The sequence below is a fragment of the Gossypium hirsutum genome, chromosome D13 (genome assembly GCF_007990345.1).
Source record: "Gossypium hirsutum isolate 1008001.06 chromosome D13, Gossypium_hirsutum_v2.1, whole genome shotgun sequence".
Taxonomy (NCBI): Eukaryota; Viridiplantae; Streptophyta; class Magnoliopsida; order Malvales; family Malvaceae; genus Gossypium; species Gossypium hirsutum.
In genome coordinates, this window is record NC_053449.1 from 9,579,664 (window position 1) to 9,602,261 (window position 22,598).

General features: G+C 34.2%; 2 protein-coding genes across 2 annotated transcripts; both read left to right on the forward strand.

The window, feature by feature from the left end:
• Positions 1-379: 379 nt before the first annotated feature.
• On the forward strand, positions 380-2,561 carry LOC107888112 (kinesin-like protein KIN-13A). The gene is made up of 6 exons (XM_041110218.1): positions 380-633; positions 721-840; positions 970-1,071; positions 1,205-1,282; positions 1,422-1,503; positions 2,259-2,561. The coding sequence occupies exons 1-6, from the start codon at positions 535-537 to the stop codon at positions 2,423-2,425; spliced, it is 648 nt and encodes a 215-aa protein (XP_040966152.1). The 5' UTR covers positions 380-534; the 3' UTR covers positions 2,426-2,561.
• An 8,080-nt stretch (positions 2,562-10,641) lies between these two features.
• LOC121224932 (MYB-like transcription factor EOBII) lies at positions 10,642-12,196 on the forward strand. Its single transcript, XM_041108583.1, has 4 exons — positions 10,642-10,705; positions 11,206-11,391; positions 11,516-11,645; positions 11,743-12,196. The coding sequence occupies exons 1-4, from the start codon at positions 10,642-10,644 to the stop codon at positions 12,194-12,196; spliced, it is 834 nt and encodes a 277-aa protein (XP_040964517.1).
• The last annotated feature ends 10,402 nt before the right edge of the window (positions 12,197-22,598 follow it).

Genomic DNA, 22,598 nt, shown 5'->3' on the forward strand with positions numbered 1-22,598 from the left:
ATCAAACACTATTTTCTACTTTTATAATTTGATTTCTCTCTCAAATCTGTTCGTAGATCTTCAATCGCCGTCTTCCTTTTGTCTTTTCTTTTTCAACATTATCTGGTAATTTTATTTGTTTTTTCTACTGTTTTTTTATATAATTTTAATGCGTGAATTTGAGTAATTTTTTTTCTTGGATAGGTTTAAGAAATTTGCACGAATTATTGGAAATTGCATTTTCGAAGAAATACATTTGCATCTTCTTCGAATTTTTGGATTTTCTCCACCTCATAAGTAATTTTTTAGTTATATTCTTATTTTCTTTGTATTACTGTTGTTGTTGTTATTATTTCTGAAATTTGATCTCTTTTCTTATGGTAGCGTTGATAAACAAATTTTAAAAAATTGGCTCCGCAAAGGCGATTGCAGCGCCACACGGGTGGCCAGATACAGCAAAGCAATGCTGCTACGACGGTGTTTTACGATCACGCTGGAGGCGGCGGGTCCTTCAACAATGCTGGTCCCGTCGGCGGAGATGCTGGTGATGCTGTTATGGCACGGTGGTTGCAATCTGCTGGATTGCAGCATCTGGCCTTTCCCTTAACTTCTACAGGCATCGACCAACGCCTCCTTCCTAATCTACTCATGCAGGTACTGTTGTTCCGCTTTTAATTTACCACATGTATTTTAGTTGTTTATGTTTCTATTGTTTCTATGATTCTATGCAATTTGATTTAGGTTAATGTACTTTTAATTGCAAAAGAGCAAAGTAATGCAGATGCCTCTGCTTCGTCATTCATTGCCAATGAAAAAGAGGTCAGTACAAGGGAAAATAATGTTGCTAAGATTAAAGTTGTGGTATGTTCTGTCACTGTGTTTTATATTATCTGGGCTGGAACAATTGATGCGTGCTCGTAGCACAGTCTTCTATGCCTTAATTTTCAAGTTTCCTATGAAGCTTAATTTTTTTCTTGCACATGGTACAAGGTACGTAAAAGACCATTAAACAAGAAAGAAATTTCTCGGAAGGAGGATGATATAGTAACTGTAGATGAGAATGCTTTAACGGTCCATGAACCCAAGCTAAAGGTTTGTCCCTTATTCACAAAAGTTAATGTGAGGTTACTATGTGTTATTGAGATGAATTTTTTAGAATTATTGGTGCTTGTTTGATATGTCATCTCTTCTCATGCTTATATCTGCTTTGGTTGTTATATGAAAGGTGGACTTGACAGCATACGTAGAGAAGCATGAATTCTGTTTTGATGATGTTCTGGATGAGCTTGTTACTAATGATGAGGTAATGCTTGGTTAAAAATTAATGCCTTGTTGCCATCTAAACATAGTTCCTGAATAACATTGAGTAGATTATGACCAATTTGTTTAGTGTTTTGCTAGAGCCAAAGATTGATTTTTCCCCCTCTTGTTCGCTTCAACAGGTTTATCGTGTTACTGTTGAGCCAATTATTCCCATAATTTTTCAGCGAACAAAAGCCACTTGTTTTGCATATGGGCAAACAGGTACGCACAGTTTCAGACTTTTCTTCATGAATGTCATGTGTGCTATATATGTTATTTTCTGCTTTTGTATGCTTGAAGCACTATTAATGTTAGAAGGAAATATTTTTGAATCTCAAAGCTTACATGCATCTTGGATGGTGTATAGCCATCTATTCCTTTCAGTTTCTTCTAAATATAGCTTTTTCGTGAATATTAAAGTGGTAGTTTTTGAATCATTGTAAATCCTCAGAACTTCATAGTGAATTAGTTTTGGCTGTTAAATGTGTAAACTTCCTTTTAGCGTCAATCTTATTTTATATTCCATCAATTTACATTTACTCTTGCGCCCTTATGCCTTACCAGGAATGGTTGCTTTGGTTTAGAAACATTGCCAGACCCCAAATTCAAAGAGTCATGAAGAAATTAGATTCTAGTTGGAACCATAGTTTTTTGTAAATTGATGTACATGATATTTTAAATAGAATGGAGGAAACTATTTGGAAGATTTAGAATTATTAGTAGAAAATTGATGCATATGATTGGGTTTCAGAATTTCGAGACTGATAAGAGAATTAGTGCTAAAAGAACTAGTTTCTGTAAAAGAGAAGAAAGCTCTATTGTAAACTAAAGAAATCACATTAGCCTAAGATATGATAGTCATTTTCTTATTTTCCTTGGTTTATAGTCTTTTGTTTCACAACTCCTTGTTTTTGCAGTTCATGGTTCTGTGGTATTGTTGCTAATTTCCAGTTCACGGAATATATTTTTTATTTCAGATAGTGGTAAGACGTTCACAATACAGCCATTACCTCTCAGAGCTGCACAAGACCTCATTAGATTCTTGCATCAGCCAGTTTATCACAGTCAGAGATTTAAATTGTGGCTTAGCTATTTTGAGATATATGGTGGAAAACTCTTTGACCTTTTGAGTGATAGAAAGTAATTCCCTTTTCTTTCCTTGCTTATTTATTTATGCATGTCCATGTGTGTTATAAATCATTTTTTTTCTTAAAAGCACTTTATTGAGTATGATGTGTAATCAATTTTAATTATCTTCTGGTTTGACCTTCTATTATGTATCAAGCCATTTGCCCTTCACACATTCTCTCTTTCAATATGTATTCTGGTATAAATGTGCATGCACATACATATTCGAATTTTTTAAAATTGGAACATTAGATATAATCAACTAAAGAACTTGATTAAAAAACAAATATTCAATATATTAAAATTGGATCTGTAGATATAATACAATGAATAAATTGTAAGGTGATTAAAATTGAATGAATAAATTAGAAAAATTTTATTAAAAATAAAACTAATTAAATGTGTATATTCATATACACCGCATTAATTAAAAATATTTTTAAATAATTAAAATAAAAATATTATTTTAATAATATTACATATATATCGACTTTTGAACCAGTGGCAACTACTTCAGTACAAAATAAAAAAGGTAATTAATAAGCAGGCTCATTCATAATTTTTTCCCCACAGAATGAATGATGTTATTTGCAAACAAAAGCAGTCCTCAAAAATCTTCTCCCAAATTTTTTTTGCCATTGATATAAATATAAACCGGTTAATGTGGTATATTAATATATAAAAGGAAATGAGTATATAAATTCATATAAGAATATTGATTATTAAAAATTTTATTAAATTATATATTTTAGTTATAATATATTTAATAATAATTATGTTAAAATATGATTAAATTATTTATTATTGATATTAATAATCTTATTAAAATTTAATAACAATAACAATAATTATTTACCTAAACAAATTTATGCTAAGGGTATTCTAGTCATTTTAGTTTTTTCCATTATGCTATTACACCTCTATTCCATTCAACCAAACACAAGATTACTATTACGCCTCTATTCCATTACATTCAACCAAACAGTTGATTTGTTATTACACCTCTATTCCATTACACCTCTAATCCAATACAGCGAGCCAAACGTGCCCTAAAATTTTTAAACATGGTAACTTGCATGGCGATAATGAACTCTATTCTTTTTTTTTTGAATATTTTCAAAATTTCTTTTAGTACACTGATGATTCGAACCCACGCTATCCTAGAAAAGGTGAACGTTCAACTAATAGGCCACAACTTGGAGTTCAATATTTTTATAAATTTTAAATTATTTGTTGGGTTAGTATATAATATAAGCAATGTCATGTCAACATGAATTATACATGGATGACCACATGATTGCCTTGCTAACATCAGTAAAAAAAATTAATGTTTTAATCAACATTTTTTATTTAAAAATAATAATTTAACTTTTTTTAAAAATTAAGGATAAATTTAACTTTAAAAATAATAATAACCAAATTTACAAATTATTAAACGCTAATAATGCATTTTCTTTTGCATCTTACTCCCGCATATGAAGTTAACATTTAGCAGCTTTTATTGACTACTTTAGGATTTAAGTTTTAACATTCAAAAATCATTTTGAAGTTAACATTTAAGTTTAAGTTTTACTGAAACTAATTGCTTTGGCAATGTTCCCTCTTTGTGGAATTGGATTTTGACCCTAAACCAATTCTGATGACATCAATGTGGTTTTTTTTTTTTTTTTGGCTGATGAAGTTCAGTTCATCAAGATACTATCTTCGATTTGTTGATTTAGTGAGTTCTTGAGTTTTCAAGAATGAAGCTTGGTGTCTATGTGGTTGGGTGCTTTGTATCTCTTTATTTTGTTTGTCTTCATGGTGATTACTTTTGGTTGCATGTGTCTTGTAAGCTTTTCTTTGCTAAGTTTAGACCGTTATGGATTTTTTTAATAATATTTTATTTTGGGTGAGAAAATATTAATATTTAATTAAAAAGTATTTATTTTACATTTTTATCATGTGTTATTATAAAATATATTTTCATGATCATGTTTTATCGTATTTAAAAAACAAAAACAAAAAACTATATCAAATAGTCATTATTATATATATTTCCTATGATAGACTATTAACATATAAAGTATAATGCTAATATTGAAATATATTGAGTATTGAGAAAACTCTTTTTGTATTTAGACTTCAATCTTGAATCTGTACATTATAGCAGTAATATTTACAGAACAATTGAATAATTGTTGCTGCTAACAGACTCAACTACTTGAATAACAGACTAACAGCTAATAGTCTAGAATTATTACTCATAACATTCACCCATCCATCCGACAGGTAACACCCGAAGAAGATTCCAAAACCGATAAAAAAAGGAGATAGAGAGTGGCTTAGTAAGAATGTCAGCAACCTGCTCACAGGCAGGAACCTCACCAACAACAATAGAGCCATCAACTACCTTTTCGCGAACAAAAAATAGATCAAGCTCAACATGTTTGAATTTGGAGTGTAAAATAGGATTAGCAGCCACAGCAACTGCACTTAAATTATCACACCAACTAACAGGTGAATCTTCACTTTGAAGATGTAATTCTTTTAGTAACGAGACTAACTAAATAACATCATTGGTTGCGGCAGCAAGACTTCGATATTTAGCCTCAGCCGTAGATCGTGAAACTGTCGACTGTTTCTTGGAGCTCCAGGAGACACGTGCATCACCAAAATATACGCAGTAACCTGTCGTAGACCAACAATCATAAAAATCCAATCCCTATTTAGCATCCGCAAAACCAACTAAAGATAGTCGGGCAGACAGACAAAATACAATCTCATAATCAAGTGTACCACATAAATATCGTAGAATTCTTTCCAAGGCAACCAGATGAACAGTAGTAGGTGCATGCATGAATTGGCAGATACGATTTACCGCATAGGCAATATCAGGACGAGTCAGAACTACATACTGTAAAACACCCGAAAGACTTTTCTATTCAGTAGGGTCATCAAGACAATCTCCGTCATTCTTGGATAGAGTAGATGAGCGAACCATTGGAGTATGAACACTCTTTGCACGAGACATGGAACTTCGGTCAAGTCGATCGCGAATATATTTTTTTCTGACACAAATGAAGGCACCCTGTGGAAGACCAGGTAACCTCAATTCCTAAACAGTAGTGGAGATCACCCATATCTTTAAGTGAGAACTCATCATTCAACTACTGAACAAAACTATTTATATAGGAAGATAAATTACCGGTAATAATAATGCCATCCACATAGACAAGCACATAAAGAGTGCAGGCAGTTGTATCTTTAACAAACAGAGATGCATTAGACTTGGATAGAACAAAGCCAACCGAAAGAAGAAAATGCTTCAATTTATCAAACCAAGAACTCGGAGCCTAATGAAGCTCATATAGAGCTTTCCTCAGACGATAGACTACAGGTTTCCCATTAGCATCATACTGAACATACCAAGGAGGTTGATGTATGAACACCTTATCAGTAAGATACCATTCAAAAACGCATTATTCACATCAACTTGATGAAGTTGCCAACCTCTGGACACGGTAATAGACAGAATAACACGAATAGTAGCAGGTTTAACTACAGGACTGAACATTTCCTTGAAATCATACCCGGGTACTTGAGAACACCCTTTTGCGACTAACCGAGCCTTTCGATGAGCAACAGTGCCATCAGGATTTCTCTTGACTTTAAAAATCCATTTACAGCCAATTATCTTACGATTATGCGGTAACGAAACAAGATTCCAGGTAGAATTATTAATGAGGGCATCATACTCAGCTTGGGCTACAGCACGCTATTCTGTAGTAGAAAATGCCTCCTCGATTGTGTGAGGTTCAATAGCCTCAACAGACCATGCCTTAGGCTTAAAAGTGTCAGCCTTAGACTGAGTAACCATTTTATGAGTATTTAGTGGAGGCACTACTGACGACTGTAGAGAAGAGGATGAAGTAGTATTGAGAGGCATAATAGTGCTAGGAGGACCATCACCATTGGAAAGGGACAAAGGACTACACGGCTCTTGATCAGAAGCCACCTCAACCTGAGTACCTACACCCAAAGAAAAAGAAAAACAGGGAGCAGAAGAGGATGATGTTATGGGTGAAAATGCGACGGGCTGAGAAGAGACCTTCTTAACAAGAGGAACAAAAGTTCACAAAGAACCAGACGAAGCCACGTCATCATTTTTTACAGTCGAAGTAAACAAAAATCATTGTTCATCAAACACAACATGTCGACAAATAACGACTTTACCATCCGACAAAAGATATTGATAACCTTTGTATTGAGAACTATATCCCAAGAACGTACAAGGTTGAGAACGAAAATCTAACTTATGACATAGAAACAGTCGTAGACATGGAAAATAGCAACACTCAAATACTCGTAGATGTTCATACATGGGATCTCGACCATAAATAGCCTTATAGAGAGATTGTCCATGTAGTACAGAGGTAGGAAGCCAATTGATAAGATAAATAGCACAACAAAATGCATAACCCCAATATTCCATAGAAAGATTCGCTTAGGCCAAAAGAGTGATACCTATGTCTACAATATGTCGATGTTTGCGTTCAGCCACTCCATTCTGTTCCGATGTATGTGGACAAGACAACCGATGAAGTATCCTTTGCGTTGCTAAAACCAACGTGAACGCACAAAATTCTCCACCCCAATCACTCTGAAATTGTTTCATATCTTTTCCGAATTGAGTTTTGACTAACTGCTAAAACTGAACAAAACACTCTACAACTTGAGACTTTTGACGAATAAGATAAATCCATGTAAACTGAGTGCACATATCAATCAAAGATACATAATACCAATTACGACCACATGCAATCGATGCAGGCCCCCAAATATCAGAAACAACCAAGGCAAACGGATGACTATATTTAATAGTAGAAGGAAGAAAAGGTAATTTATAATACTTCCCCCTTTGACAGGCAGTACAAATATTATCAAACGAACCTTTAGTAAAAAAAATATTACATTTATCTAAAATGAATTTAACTATAGAAGCAGATGGATGACGAAGACGTTTATTCCACAGAGAAAAAAACACCATCATTGTCACATTTATTCTAGAGGCCAACCGTAAAAGACGCGTCAACAAACTGAACAGATGCAGTTGGTAGAGAAAAATGATAGAGCCTATTACGAATGTGGCCCCTTAGTAAAATTTCCTAAGTCATGATGCCCTTAACAGCACAAAACGTCAGATGAAATTCAAAAAATACATTATTGTCAATGGAAAACTAAGACACAGACAGAAGATTCTTTCGTATATTCGGGACGCATAAAATATTGGATAAACAAAGAAACTTAGACTGATTAGGTAAAACTGAATTACCAATATACAAGATCTTAACGGGAGTCCCGTCACCCATTAAGAGAGAAGATATACCTGAATAAGGTGTAGAGTCATGCAAAGTAGAGGCATCTCGATAAACATGATGTGTAGCCCCTAAATCTAGATACCAAGACGCAATTCCAACGGGCACAGGAATATACGAGTCAAAACCATCACAGTTGGAATTGAATTGAGTGGCATTTATATGAGACGCGGTGGAGTCAGAAACATCAGAGGCATGCAAGTCAGGGAGACGAGGAAGTCCAATGCAGAGGTTAGATCTAGTGTACACATGAGCCTTTGGTTTAGTTCGCCAAGGAACAGACGGCCCAGACATATTACAAATACCATCACCTGACGCCCCAATTTCTTGACCACGAGTATGAAGAGCAACAAATTCTACACAATTTGAAACAGGCCCAGTCAGACAAGAAGGATTGTGTGGCCGAAACGAAGAAAGTGCTCGCCTAACCTCTCGGCTTGGACCAGACAAAACAGGCTCATAAAAAATTCTAGGCCCAAGCTGCCTATCACTAGCCCACCCATAAATCTGATCATTCGGCCTATAAACTCCAACATCAGCAGGCCTATGTTCATGATAAGGTGCAGGCCCAAACCTATAGTGAAATTGTGACCCAACTGATTGCCCATAAACAACACTATCAGCTCCGTGTAAGTATGAATTAGAACCCCTAGCATGTTGAGGCACAGCATTTGGCCAAAACAGTCCTCCCGAACCAGCGCCTTGCCACTCCATCAATCCCGGGCCATGAGGCAGACCAGAGAACGGCAACAGGCCATGAGGCGAACTAAAGAACTGCGATTCACCATCACCATGATAATCAATTAGAATCGCGGCTTAAATTGTCGACGACCCTTCATAACCCTGATTATAATGGAAGAAACACCGTGGGGTTATATGGCCGAACCTTCCATAGATCTGGCACGTAGGCGAGACCAAAACCCTCACCGGTGTCCTCCAGACAAATTACAAGCGCCACGAACTGAGCCCACTGGAATCGACGACAGCCCATCTGCCAAATTCGACAACAAACCAATCTCCAAAAGGTTAGCATGAAGGGGTACATCTTGGATCGCACGCTCCTGACGGCTTTCATACTCGAGCAGTACATTAACAAGCCGTTGAAACAACAAAGGCTCCGAAGAGAACGAAGCTAAAGTAATAACTGCATCAAAATCTGGAGGTGACCCTGCAATGACGATTTCTACCTTCTCTTCATCCGATATTCGAGAATCGGACGCCTCTAACAAGGCACTAATATTTTGAATTTTGGCAACATATTCTTTGACCGAATAACTGCCTTTTTAAGCGAATAAAGATCATGCCAGAGACGAGAAATTTTCGTACCTGTAATCGTAGCGAAGATTCGAGTGGCGGTCCTCTACACATCACATGTCGATCGAGCCTCTGTAAAGGAAGACAGAAGGGAGGGACTAATTGTGGTAGGGTGAGCATTCGATCGAATCGAATCGAATCAAAAATTTTCGAGTTAATCGAGTTTTCGAATCTCATTTTATCATCCTAACTTTATTTGAAGTTTTCTCGAATCGAGTTGAGTGAGATGAAATTCGAATCGAGTCGAATCGAATATATTTGTTCGAGTTAAATTTTAAAAAATAATTTTGGGTATTTGTAACCATTGTCACCCATCGTAATAAAATTTGTCCACCTTAATCAAATTTTTTATTAACTTTCATCACTTTATAATTTATTTATTAATTTTTTATATACTGGTTAGCTTCTTTGCTTGCTTAGTTGTTTCAATTATCTTCAGATTCTTGTCACTATGTATTTTAGAATTAAAAAATATATTAAATGTAAAAATATGATTTTTTAATAAAAGTTATTTTAAAAATAAAATGTAAAATTGATACCAATATAAAATTTTAACACGAATATTTTATGTCATAATTAATAATCCAATTTTAATATAAATATTCAATATGACTAAAGAATACAATAATATAAATAATATAAAATGTGAAATTTAATTTAATAATATAAATAGTAGATATAAATAAAATTATTACTATTTATGTTTAGTGATTTTTTTGGATAATTTTGATTTTTTATTTGAGAGTAAAGGGTGAGAAGTAAAAGTTTAGGGGAAAAATAAAAAGTTTTGGGGAATAAAAGTTTGAGGGAAAGTAAATAGGGGGAGTAAAATTTTTGAGGGAAAATATTAAAAAAAATTGGAGGGGGAGGGTTTGGGATAGATGGGAGGTGGGATGGGAAGGGAATAAAAGTTTTAGGGGAAAAGTGGGAGGGACTAAAAATTTTGGGGGAAAATAAAAGATTTTGAGGGTTTTTTGGAGTAAAATTTTGAGAAAAAATAAATGAGAGTAAAATTTTAGTGGGAAATGGATTTTGGGTAGATTGGGGGGTTGAGAGGGGAGGAGAGGGGAGTAAAAGTTTTGGGGGGAAAGTGGGAAGGAGTAAAAGTTTTGAGGGAAAAGTAAAAAGGTTTGGGAGTTTGGGGTAAAAATGTAAAATATTATAGTTTGATATTCGAATTATTCGAGTTATTCGAATTCGAAAACTCAACTTGATTCGAACTCGAAATTCGAAAAAAAAATTCGAGTTGATTCGAATAACTCAATTAACTCGAATAACTCGATTCGTTTAACTCGAAATTCAAATTTTTTTCGATTTTTTCGAGTCGAATCGAGTTTTTCTCACCCCTAAATTGTGGAGAGTAACCATGAAGTAATCGATCTTGCTGTACAAATGCCGAGGCATCCGAATTCGGAACTAACGAACCCTCCGGAGACGACACAAACCGCGGTGGAGTAGGTAACATTCCATCCAAAAATCCAGTCAACTCATAGACTTCAATAATCAACCTAACATGCTGTTGCCACTAAACGAAATGATCTTCATCCAACTTGACAGTCTCATGGCGAGGAAATGCTTGAACGAGCCTAGCCATAGTGAACGGCGGAGATCCATGGTCGACAGAGGTAGAATCAGCAAACGCTGTGGTGGTCATGGAAGCAGACAATGAATAGATCCCATTAGGCGACTGATACCATGTTAACATATAAGTTATAATGCTAATATTGAAAATATATTGAGTATTGAGAAAACTCTTTTTATATTTAGACTTCAATCTTGAATCTGTACATTATAGCAGTAGTATTTATAGAACAATTGAGTAACTGCTGTTGCTAACAAACTCAACTACTTGAATAACAGACTAACAGCTAATAGTCTAGATCAATTACTACTCTTAACATAGACAAGAGAGAAATCAATTTACCAAATTAGAAATTTTTATCTGATCTTTCTTTGTCTGTATCTGAATTTCATATATAATACAGCCACTCTTGTCTCATGTGACACTTCTAAGAAGCCTCCACGTTACTCTTAAAAAAAGTAATAAAAAATGAAAAGTTGGGTTATGGGTAGTACATAAACGCAACCCCGTTTGCCTAGTATTTAATCTGTAGTAGTACTCCAGATCCGGCTTGGAGCTTTACTTTGAAGAGAGGTAGAGGAGGTGGAAGTTGGAAGAAGGTGAGAGCTGCCTTCTATGATAACAATGGAATGAAGAAGGGTGAATGGAGTGTTGAAGAAGATGATAAACTAAGAACTTATGTCCAGAAATATGGCCATTGGAACTGGCATCAACTTCTTATGTTTGCTGGTGTACTTTTATTCTTTATCTTACTATATTGGATTAATACTCGGAATAGAATTTTAGCATGTGGCACGTAGTGTACTCTTGTGATTTTATGGAGTAATTTCTTTTTCTTTTTTTTTTTGTTTAGGTCTTAAAAGGTGCGGAAAGAGTTGCAGGTGGAGATGGATGAATTACCTCCGGCCTGGATTAAAACGCGGCAACTTCACTGAAGAAGAAGATGCATTGATCATCAAGTTACATGAACAATTCGGAAACAGGTTTAGCATACATATCCAATTAAATCATCATCATATTGCGGATTTAATTAAGAATAATTTTTAACCAAAAATCTCTAATAATGTGTATACATTACAGATGGTCCACCATAGCTAAAAGTTTACGAGGAAGAACAGACAACGAAATAAAGAACCACTGGCACTCTCAGCTGAAGAAGAGTACAAAGGGAGACGAGGAAGAAAAGTGTAGTAGTTGGCAAAGTGAAGCCACCCAGAATGAAAATATTTGTGAAGGTGAAGCTGAAAGCAATAGCATCGACAACATGACGTTAGGGAGTTCACCACCCTCGTCTCCATCACCATCTTCAAGTAGCGGATCTATGTCTAGCTTAAATGCTGTTGGCCGCCTAGAAGATACTCGTCTTCCTTATTTGGAAATATATGAAACTGAAAGCAGTGGAGATTTCTGGAGTCAGCCCTTTGTTACAGACAATACATCATCCTTGGAAAAGGGTGGCTTTGAGTTGCCATTGCCTTACGACGACATGTATAATGACGATTTTGCTGATTTGCTTTGTGGATTGTGGACATAAAATTGATTTTCGTCCTTTTGATGCTGACACAATTTACTGAATAACAGAATTCAGTTCCATTTGTTTGGTTTCAATTCAATGATCGCCTATACTTTGCTCTGTCTACTGTTGATTCAGATAATCTATTTGCTTGTTTCGAGAATGCCCTATTTTTATTCAGGGCTGTGTGAGTTTGAGGTAACAATAAAATAAATAAATTGAACACTTAATTTAGGGCTTAAGAAAGAATACTTGGAAATTAACCTAATACCGCTTTTATGCTTTGGATAAATAGAAAATTGAAAAGTGGTTTTGTACAAATATTATTCAAAAAGAGGAAAATGGAAAAACCCAACGCACCGACAGCAACAGAATCACCAAACCTAAAGCAGGAAGCCCTGGCAAGAGCATCTGCAAATTCAAGGATATTGAAGAAATAACAAATGACACTGAAGAGCAGCAAATTCAGGGTTGACACACAAAACATACAAGAATGATCGCCAAATAATTTAATGTTGGGTGGATAAGTTGAGCAAATTAATTAATCAAATTCCATCTTTTATTTATTTTGTAATTATAAATACCAAACTATTGCCTTACCGACTTTTTTTTGTTGTAACAATTTTTCTTAGGGATCGCAATGGAATATAGCAAATATTATTAAATTTATTATAGTTTTACTATTGACATGTTCTGTTCTATCATTTATTTCCTTATTTTAAAAACTATTATTCTTTTTACAGATGTTGAATGCATTCATTATTGTCCTCACTTTACTCTGCTTCAATTTAATTTTTACTAATTATTATTATTTTTTTAAATATTTTTAAAGTTAAATATATATTTAAATATAATTATTCAAAAAATATATTATTTTTTATATATTATTTTATTACATTTTTACCTTTTTTAATAGTTTATATTTACAAGGATAAATGGTATTTTTATATAGTGGAGCAAGTCGGTTCAAGGCAAGCAATTTTCATAACCGCTTCATACCTACTATCCAAAAGAAAAAAAAGTCCACCCTGTCCCGCTCTGTATCTACTTTTCAAACAAAAAAAATCCACTCCATTTGGAACAGATCGATTCAAAATCCATCGAGCGATTCATATTTTGTCATCCCTATTTTGCATAAATAAATATTTTAAAGGTAAACTACAAAAATAGTCGACTAATTTACCTATAAAGGCCCATTTGCAAGTATATTTACGGAAATGAATCAATTTCTGCATTATTTACCAGAAAGGGTCGATATTGGCAAAACACATCCACATAGGAGCATTTTAGGGTGAAATTTCCAGCACATCGCGCCCTTACGGGAGCGTTTTTGACATGTCAGCACAAAACGCGCTGACGTGGACGCGCTTTGCTAACGTGGCAAAAACGCTCCCCCAGGGGCCCGTTTTTCTCCGTGTTTTTTCTAGGTTAGTTTGCATGTTTAGTCCCTAGGTTTTTTTGGTTTAGGGTTTTTAAGGTTAGGGTTTTGTTAAAAGAATTTAGGGTTAGGTTTGTAGGGTTTAGGGTTTTGTTAAAATAGTTTAAGGTTCAAGGTTTTAGGAATTTTTAAAATAAATTAGGATTTAGTGTTCCTTTTTAAAAATTAATTAAATTAGGGTTTAGGGGTTTAAAATAAATTAATTAAATTTGAGTTTAGTGTTTTTAAGAAAATTAATTAAATTTGGGTTTAGTTTTTTTAAAAATAATATTGTGTTTAGGTTTAGGGTTTAGGGAAAATTATATTGACAATAAGGATTTTGGTTTTTTTCTACAATAGTTCCTAAAAAAATAATTTTGAGAAGACGGTTCTGAACAAATAGTGTCAAAGCGCTTCAAACAGGATGCACGGTCAGCAAATTACTGGAAAAAGCTCTTACATGGATGCTCTTTTTCTACAGTAGTTCCTAAAAAAATAATTTTGAGAAGACGGTTCTGAACAAATAGTGTCAAAAACGCTTCAAGCAGGATACACTGTCAACAAAATTGTTGAAAAAAGCTCCCACGTGGACACTCTTTTTCTACAATAGTTCCTGAAAAAATAATTTTGAGAAGACGTTTCTGAACAAATAGTGTCAAAAACACTTCAAGCAGGATGCACTATCAGCAAAATTGATGAAAAAAGCTCCCACGTGAACATTCTTTTTCTACAGTAGTTCCTGAAAAAATAATTTTGAGAAAACATTTCTGAACAAATAGTGTCAAAAATGTTTCAAGTAGGATTCACTATCAGCAAAATTACTGAAAAAAGCTCCCACGTGGACGCTCTGTTACTACAGTAGTTCATGTGTTGCCTTAGGCTATAAATGAGCCAAATTTCATTCTCAGGTTGCATAAGTTACAACAAGAAAAATTAGAGAGGCTAAGCATAATAGAAATTGAAGATGAGTGAACGTATTAGTGATGTTATTTACTATGATGGTGAGGTTCATAACACCGAGAACGGTGTTGTTATTTTATCGGAGAACACAACGCGAATGGTTTTTAACCAGACTATAGATTTGACAAAATTTCGTAAAAGAATTAGGCACAAAATCTTCGTAACGATGCCAATGAGAGTTTCTTCTATTAAGTATCGGTTTTGTGCTTCGATTGATCCCGTGGCATATGACTCATTTGATATCAAAGATGGTCATAGCTTTGAGGTGATGGTGCAAACTCATCTCGCTAGTGGATCACCGTATCTTAAGTTATATGTACAATTTTTATCGTCAAATGAAATATTTGTGACTTCAACATCTACTGTTGTTCCAAAGGAAGACACGACCCCTACCCGACACTTAGTTAGTGGGAGGCAAAACATGGAAGCGCTCGTGTTTGGTGGCAGTAAGGAATACATAACTCCTGCACGACACTCAGTTAGTGGATGGGACATGCACATCGGTGGGTCGATGTTCGATGCTGGAAATACGTATTGGAGAATGATGTCGAAACCACTTTTTTTGAAAAATAACAAAGGAAAACAAAAATGGAGTCACCACCAATCTTTTTTTATTTAGGTGTGATCGGATCACCTCATAATTTAATCATTTTAATAAAATTTTAAATTTACCAAAACGATAATTTTTGGTCTACAAAATCCAGAAAACGGGCTCGGGAGTCGGTTACGAACGAAGAAGTATTAGCACCCTCGATACGCCCAAAATTGGTACCTAGTTGATTAATTAATGTCTTAATGCCGAATATCGAAAACTCAAAAAGGTTAAAAATACGATCGTTTTATTAAAAAAAACTTGTATAAATCAAAATGCATGCTAAGACCCTCTTATTTCAGGAGATAAAATGTCACGCCCAATGAGTTAGGATGTGATGTTTCGCATCCTCGAAAATGAGCTTGTCTTTTGATTTTCAAAACTCGTGTAGTGAAGTTTAAAAAGGATATTCAATTATTTAAGTCAGATGAAAAATCGAAGCCCAGTAAGTTAGGGCACAATTTCTTAAAATTATAAACGTAGAATATTGCCTTTATTTTAAAAAATCCTCATCTCGAGAGAACAATATGTCATATCCAATGCGTTAGGACACCACGTATCGAATTCCAGAGAATGACCTTTTTATTTATATGTCTTGATTAAAGAATATTCTCGGTTATTTAGATTCAACGAGAAAAATTGGAACCCAACACGTTAGGGCTCAATCCTCTCGAAGATCCCAAATACCAAGTATTGCGTTATCTTAAAAAGCTTTTGAATAAAACGATCTCAAAATTTAAACCATATTAAACGTAACTTTTGAGCAAATAAAGGGCGATAGAACGATAATGTACAACGAGAAGTGACAATTTTGAAATCACAATGTACTCTAAAGGACAACAAATAATCGATTAATACAAATAAGCAATACAATACACATGAGAGCAATAATCTTACATCACATATTATGCAAATACTAACATCAAAAGCTAATGAATTATAAGTCAATTTTGAAAGAAATGCCAAGCAAATTATCACAAATAAAATGTAACATGTTTTAAAATAACTAAAAAAATAAATAATATGAAAAAAAGGGAAATTATATATTAAAATAAATTTAAAATAAGTAATATATATATATGAAAGTTTGAAATAAATTAAAAACATAGTTAAAAAATAAATACTACATAAAATGATAGTATCTAAATAAATTTTAAAATAAATATTATATAAGAAGAAAATCAAAATACATAAAATAATATACATATACTAATTTAGATAAGTAATACATGTGGATTGAAAATATATAATAGTATATGTATAGTGGTATGTATACAAAGTTAACGTAGACAAAATATATAATAGACTAGAGTTATGAAAGAAATAAATTATATATAACATAGATAATATATATATATAATAATATGAAATCAATAATATATTATATATGTATATATGTATAATAAAAATATTTTAATATAAATTGTATATACATACATATGAAATAGTATTATATCAAAATATAATTGTATAAATCTTTTAAAGCATAGAAATATATATAAGTGAATTAAAAAAATATTATAAAATAAAAATCATTAAAAATATTTATTATATAAAAAAATAAAGTAATACATTATAAAATTAAAAGATAATATATGATAATAATATAAAACTTAAAATAATAGTATATAATAGAATAATATAAAACTTAAAATAATAGTATATAATAGAATAAAACTATGTATATGAAAAGGTTAGATAAATATATAAACTAATATAGTAATAATATCAATAATAATAATAATATTAGTAATAATAATGATAATAATAATAAATTAATTGATAAAATAAATAAATAAATAAAGGATTAAATCGTAATTAAAACCGAATTAACAGGAAATAAACGAAATTAAAAACAAAATGAAGGATTAAAATGCAATATGCGGATTGCATGGGGGCCAAATTGGAAATATTTCCTCGCCCCCAAAACATTGCGTAGCAACTTGGGTTGAAATGAAACAACAACAAAATGTGGGGCAAAATTAAAAAAAAAACTGAAGAGGACAAATTTGAAATACCCTGCAAGAGCGAAAGGGTTGTTTGCGCAATTTGACCAAGCGCTACAACACGCGAGGATCCTTCCCCGAGTCGGGTCACGGTGCGGGTTGCTGAGGCTAAACGGCCAATACGGCACCGTTTTAGAACCATTGAAATAGGGTTTAAACGGCACCGTTTCAATAATCTTCATAAAACCAAGAAAACAAACCCTAAACACCTTTGGTTATCCTAAAACAAAATATCAAAAAAACCCTCTTGCCACCGCTTCGCCGTTCTCAGTCTCTATTGTCCCTACCTGAGCCCCGATTGCGATGGAGCAAGCAGAGATTCAGCGCCACGGCCACCAAGGTAAATCCCTCACCCTCCCCTTTTTACATACAACAAGTAAAATAAATAGAAGATTAAGGAAATAGAAAAGAAAATAATCGAAAGAGGAAAAAATTCAAATCACCTTAAAGAAACTTTGATTTTTTTTTTTGCTTTCTGATTTCTTTTTTTTTTATTTTTTTCGTCCTCCCTCTACAAATTTTTATCGGCCCTCTTTATAGCCGAAACAAAAAACAATGAAATTCCCTCCATCTTTTTTACATTTTTTTTTCTATTTACTGCTATTTTTTCTATTATTTGCTGTCAACCTGTTATACATTGTTGCCCCTTTCTTTCTTTCTTTTTTGTTATTCCTCTTCTTTAGCTGCTTGTTGATCATTGCAGGTACACGTTAGCTTGGAGGCGCACGCACAGGGGGAAGCAGCGGCTGAAGGTTTTGCTGCTAGGGTTTCTTTTTGTGGTTAGAGCTAGGTATTGGGCTGAGTTAGGCTTCTGTTAATTGGGTATTTTGGATTTTGGGCCGATTTCTTGTAATGGACTGAATATTGGACTTTTATTTTATTTTTTATTAAGTATTTGGGTTTTAATCGGGTTAATATTGAGTCGGCTAAAATTGGCCTATTACAGCTGCCCCTCTTTGCTCATTGTTGTGTAACGAGAATGGAGCAAAGACTTAAAAAGGGTCAATTTTGCCCGGTCTTACCGAGCCTCTACCTCTCTTGGTGCTTCTCTTCTTCAAATAGCCTCATTTCCATCCCACTGCGTCTTATTGCTTTGATCCACTCTACTGCAACTTCAGATAGATTAGGATGGGGCTTCAATCTGCTCCATTGCAACTTCAGGAAGATAAGATTCGCCATAACTTGTAGCTTTAATCTGTTTCACTGCAACACCAGGGAAATAAGATTTGCCGTCTTCAGTCTGCTCCGCTGCAACTTCAGGGAGATAAGGCTGGTGGCTTCAATCTCCTCCACTGTAACTTCAGGAATATAAGATCCACCATAATTTGTAGCTTTAATCTGTCCCACTGCAATGCCAGGGAAATAAGATTCGCTATCTTCACTCTACTCCGCTGCAACTTCAGGGAGATAAGTCTGGTGGCTTCAATCTGCTCCACTGCAACTTCAAGAAGATAAGATTCACCATAACTTGTAGCTTTAATCTGTTCCACTGCAACGCGAGGGAAATAAGATTCGTTGTCTTCAGTCTGCTCCGCTGCAATTTCAGGGAGATAAGGCTGGTGGCTTCAATCTGCTCCACTGCAACTTCAGGAAGATAATATTCGCCATAATTTGTAGCTTTAATCTACTCCACTACAATGCCAAGGAAATAAAATCCGCTGTCTTCAGTCTACTCCGTTGCAACTTCAGGGAGATAAGGCTGATGGCTTCAATATGCTCCACCACAACTTCAGGAAGATAAGATCCGCCATAATTTGTAACTTTAATCTGTTCCACTGCAACGCTAGGGAAATAAGATTCATTGTCTCCAGTCTGCTCTGCTACAACTTCAGGGAGATAAGGCTAATGGCTTCAATCTGCTCCACTGTAACTTCAGGAAGATAAGATCTGCCATAATTTGTAGCTTTAATCTGTTCCACTGCAACACTAGGGAAATAAGATTCGACATCTTCAATCTGCTCCACTGCAACTTCAAGGAGATAAGACTTGCTTCAATCCACCCCCACTGCAACTTCAAGAAGATAGGAATTATGTTTTCACCGATCTATTTTCTGGGAAACATGACCTGTAGAATCCCTTTCATGGGCTATTTTATGCCTAATGATTAAGATGTTCTGATCGGAATGAATCAAAATCTCCTAACTAGATGTGTATGCATGAATGTAAAATGTCATGAAAACGATCCCTTAACGTTTGGGTTGTCATTACTCATTGTTCATTGAGGCTTCATCATTGACGTGTTACGAAGTCATCTTGTTCGGCTGATAACACTCATATCTTACTTAATTGGATTACCCCCACTGTAATTTTCAATGCTCAATCCACTGTACTTTTGGGACATAAAATTTGAACCATCTTCCTCTTACTGTAATTTAGGAATATAAGATCTGGCTCTTTCTCAATCCTCTCCTACTGCAATTCAAGGATACAGGATCTAAATGTTTTTGGTCTTCTACATCATTCCCAAGGTGTCATACCAAATTTTTATAAACAATTGTAGAATTTTCTTCTCGAAGAAAAACCTCTTTCTATTACTCGGTGATCATTGTTTGCTTGTTCATTGAAGCTTTATCACCAACACGATATCTTGTCGTTTTGTTCAATCAATACTTTTGACAATAAAATCCAAAGAGATAGTCTTAATTTACACTTTGCCTTCTCAGATATTTCAACCTTTAAACTTGGTGAATTCTAAACAATAGTCATGTTTCAGGTTCCTGTATTATTTAGAATCTTCTAGAGTAATATGCAAAACTTCATTTCTGAAAGTATTATTAGTCCATTAATCATTATTCCAATGCAACATGCTTGCAAAATATTATAACAATGGATAAAAATAGAATTGATTTGGGAGCATGGCTCGAAATGAATAAATTATCAAGGATAGTAAAAATAAAAGAGGGATTGATTGGGAACATGTATCTTGAAAAAGAATAAATTATTCCAAGAACAACAAATTCAATATCAATAGTATGAAGACTAGGTAACCTAGATATCGCAGCTTGAACTTCTCTGTACAAACTTTCTGAAGACCATCCTAAGTTTGACATGTGTTTAGGAGATTTACAGTACTCTATCGACGCCCTAAGATGTCGCCTACCCTTTCCTGTTGATTCAGGTATAACAAGATCACCACATGCCACAATTTGATCAAAATTTGAGTTGTCCTGATCACCTCATGCCCCATTCTGATCCAAAATTTTAGCCGCCCTTTTTGGGTTTTCAACTCAAATCCCCTTTGGTCTCAAGGCGCCCTTTGCGGGTTTTCACCTTGGCCTCTCCATTTTTACATTTTTTATTTTTTCATTTTTATTTTTTTATTTTTACGACTGAAAGCGCCCTTTGCGAGTTTTCACCTTGGTTTCTTTTTTTTTTAGGACTCAAGGTGCCCTTTGCGAGTTTTCACCTTGGTCCCTTCTTATTTTTTTAGGCAAAGTCTTTCTTGATTGAATCTAAGTTTACAGGATTTGGCAGATTTTTACCATTCTTCTCGCTCAAAATCAAAGCTCCTCTAGAAAAGGCCTTCTTTGCAACATAAGGTCCTTCCCAATTTAGCATCCACTTCCATTTAAAATCCTTTTGTAGAGGAAGGATCTTTTTAAACATCATTCGCTTTTGACCGTGGTGAATAGCTTTTAGCCCTTTCTTTCGATCAAATTCAACTGATCATATCGAGAATGGATCCAATTTACTTCCTCTAATTTAACTTTGCCAAGACTTTGAAAGAAGGAATTTTGACTTCGATGTGCAAAACCGTCTCCATTCTATAAACCAGAAAAAATTTGTCCCGGTGGAGGTCCTAACGGATGTTCGATAAGCCAAGAGAGCGAATGGTACCTTCTCATACCAGTCTTCGTAGGTCTCAGTCATTTTCTCCACAATCTTCTTAATATTCTTATTATCTGTCTCTACCGCACCATTTATTTTTGGGTGACATGATGACGAGTTGTGGTGTCTGATTTTAAATTGATTACATACCTCAGCTATCGTGCTGTTGTTCAGGTTCAACACGTTCCCGATATAATGCTCTCTGGCATTCCATACCAGCATATGATCTCTTTTTTTGAGAAGTTGCTAACTTCCAACTTGGTGAAATTGGCTTATGAAGCAGCCTCTACCCGTTTGGTGAGGTAATTAATGCCCTCAAAAATGAAGCGATACCCATTAGAAGCCTTTGGTGATATTGGCCCGATGACATCCATGCCTCACTTTACTCAAAATTTGAATCGTCCTTTTCGGGTTTTCAACTTAAATCCCCTTTGGTCACAAAGCACCCTTTGCGGGTTTTTGCTTTTTTTTTCTTTTCCTTCTATTTTTATTTTTTTTTCATCATTTTCATTTTCATTTCATTTCTCTTTTTTTTTGAAATATTTTTTGATTTTTTTATTTTGATTTTTATATTTTTTTTTTGAAAATCATAGGATTATGCAAGTCCTTATTATCCCTTTCAATCAGAATCAATAGTTTTCTAGATAAAGTATTCCACATAAGATCCTTTCCATCTATTTTGTATGCAGAGGATCTTCTTTAATATCAAGTTTCTCTTATAGAGCTTTCTGAGAGAAATTGTTTTTGGTACATTTGACTTTCAATCGAGATAAAATCCATCAAAAACTCAGAGAGATAGAAACTTGACTTCACTAGGCAAAACTGTGATAAGCTAAATAGAAAGGCATTGCCCTAGTAGAGGTTTTTTTTACTAAACATACTACAAATTTCTGGTATCGTAATGTTGTTCAAATTACAATGTTAGTGCTTAACCCGGGCATGACCATGCGAAGACCACATTGAACTCTTGAAGTAACTCAACAAGGTCTTGCTTCATTTCTTCGACATGCATGTTCTAATTTTTACTATTTTTCCCTCCTTCAAGGTCACAATCTTCCTTATCTCTTTATGAGGTAAAATTTATTTCTCTTCTTGTTTTACCATCATCAACAAGTCCGAAGATAGGCTACAATTTATGTCATCTTCAAAGTTATAAGATCTTTCTAAACCCATGTCTCGCTCAAAAGGAAATTCTAAGTTTGTAGCAGCGTCACTCATGTCATTGATATTTGGGAACCTGTTGTAGGCACTGAAGAATATACAAAGAATGTATGATTTTAAGAATGTTTATCTGTACAGTATGATTATGAATGAATGAATAAATAATTTGGAAGAAAATCTAAAAGAATGAAACAATCAAAAATAATTATTCGTAAAGAATAAAAAAATATTGACTCAAAAATGATCGCAAAGATGTATTTCATTAAAATAATGACGTTCAGACATGAGCTTATTTCACAGAGGAGTTCTTATTGCCTCTAGGCTAAAAACAACAAGTGTGTTCTAAATGTTACTCTGAGTAAGCTCTAAATACTACAGGGGTTTCTTCTGCAGTCCAATTATTTAGAACACTCCCAGGTTTACAAGGGCGAATATCTGACAAGGTCCCTTCTTCAGTTG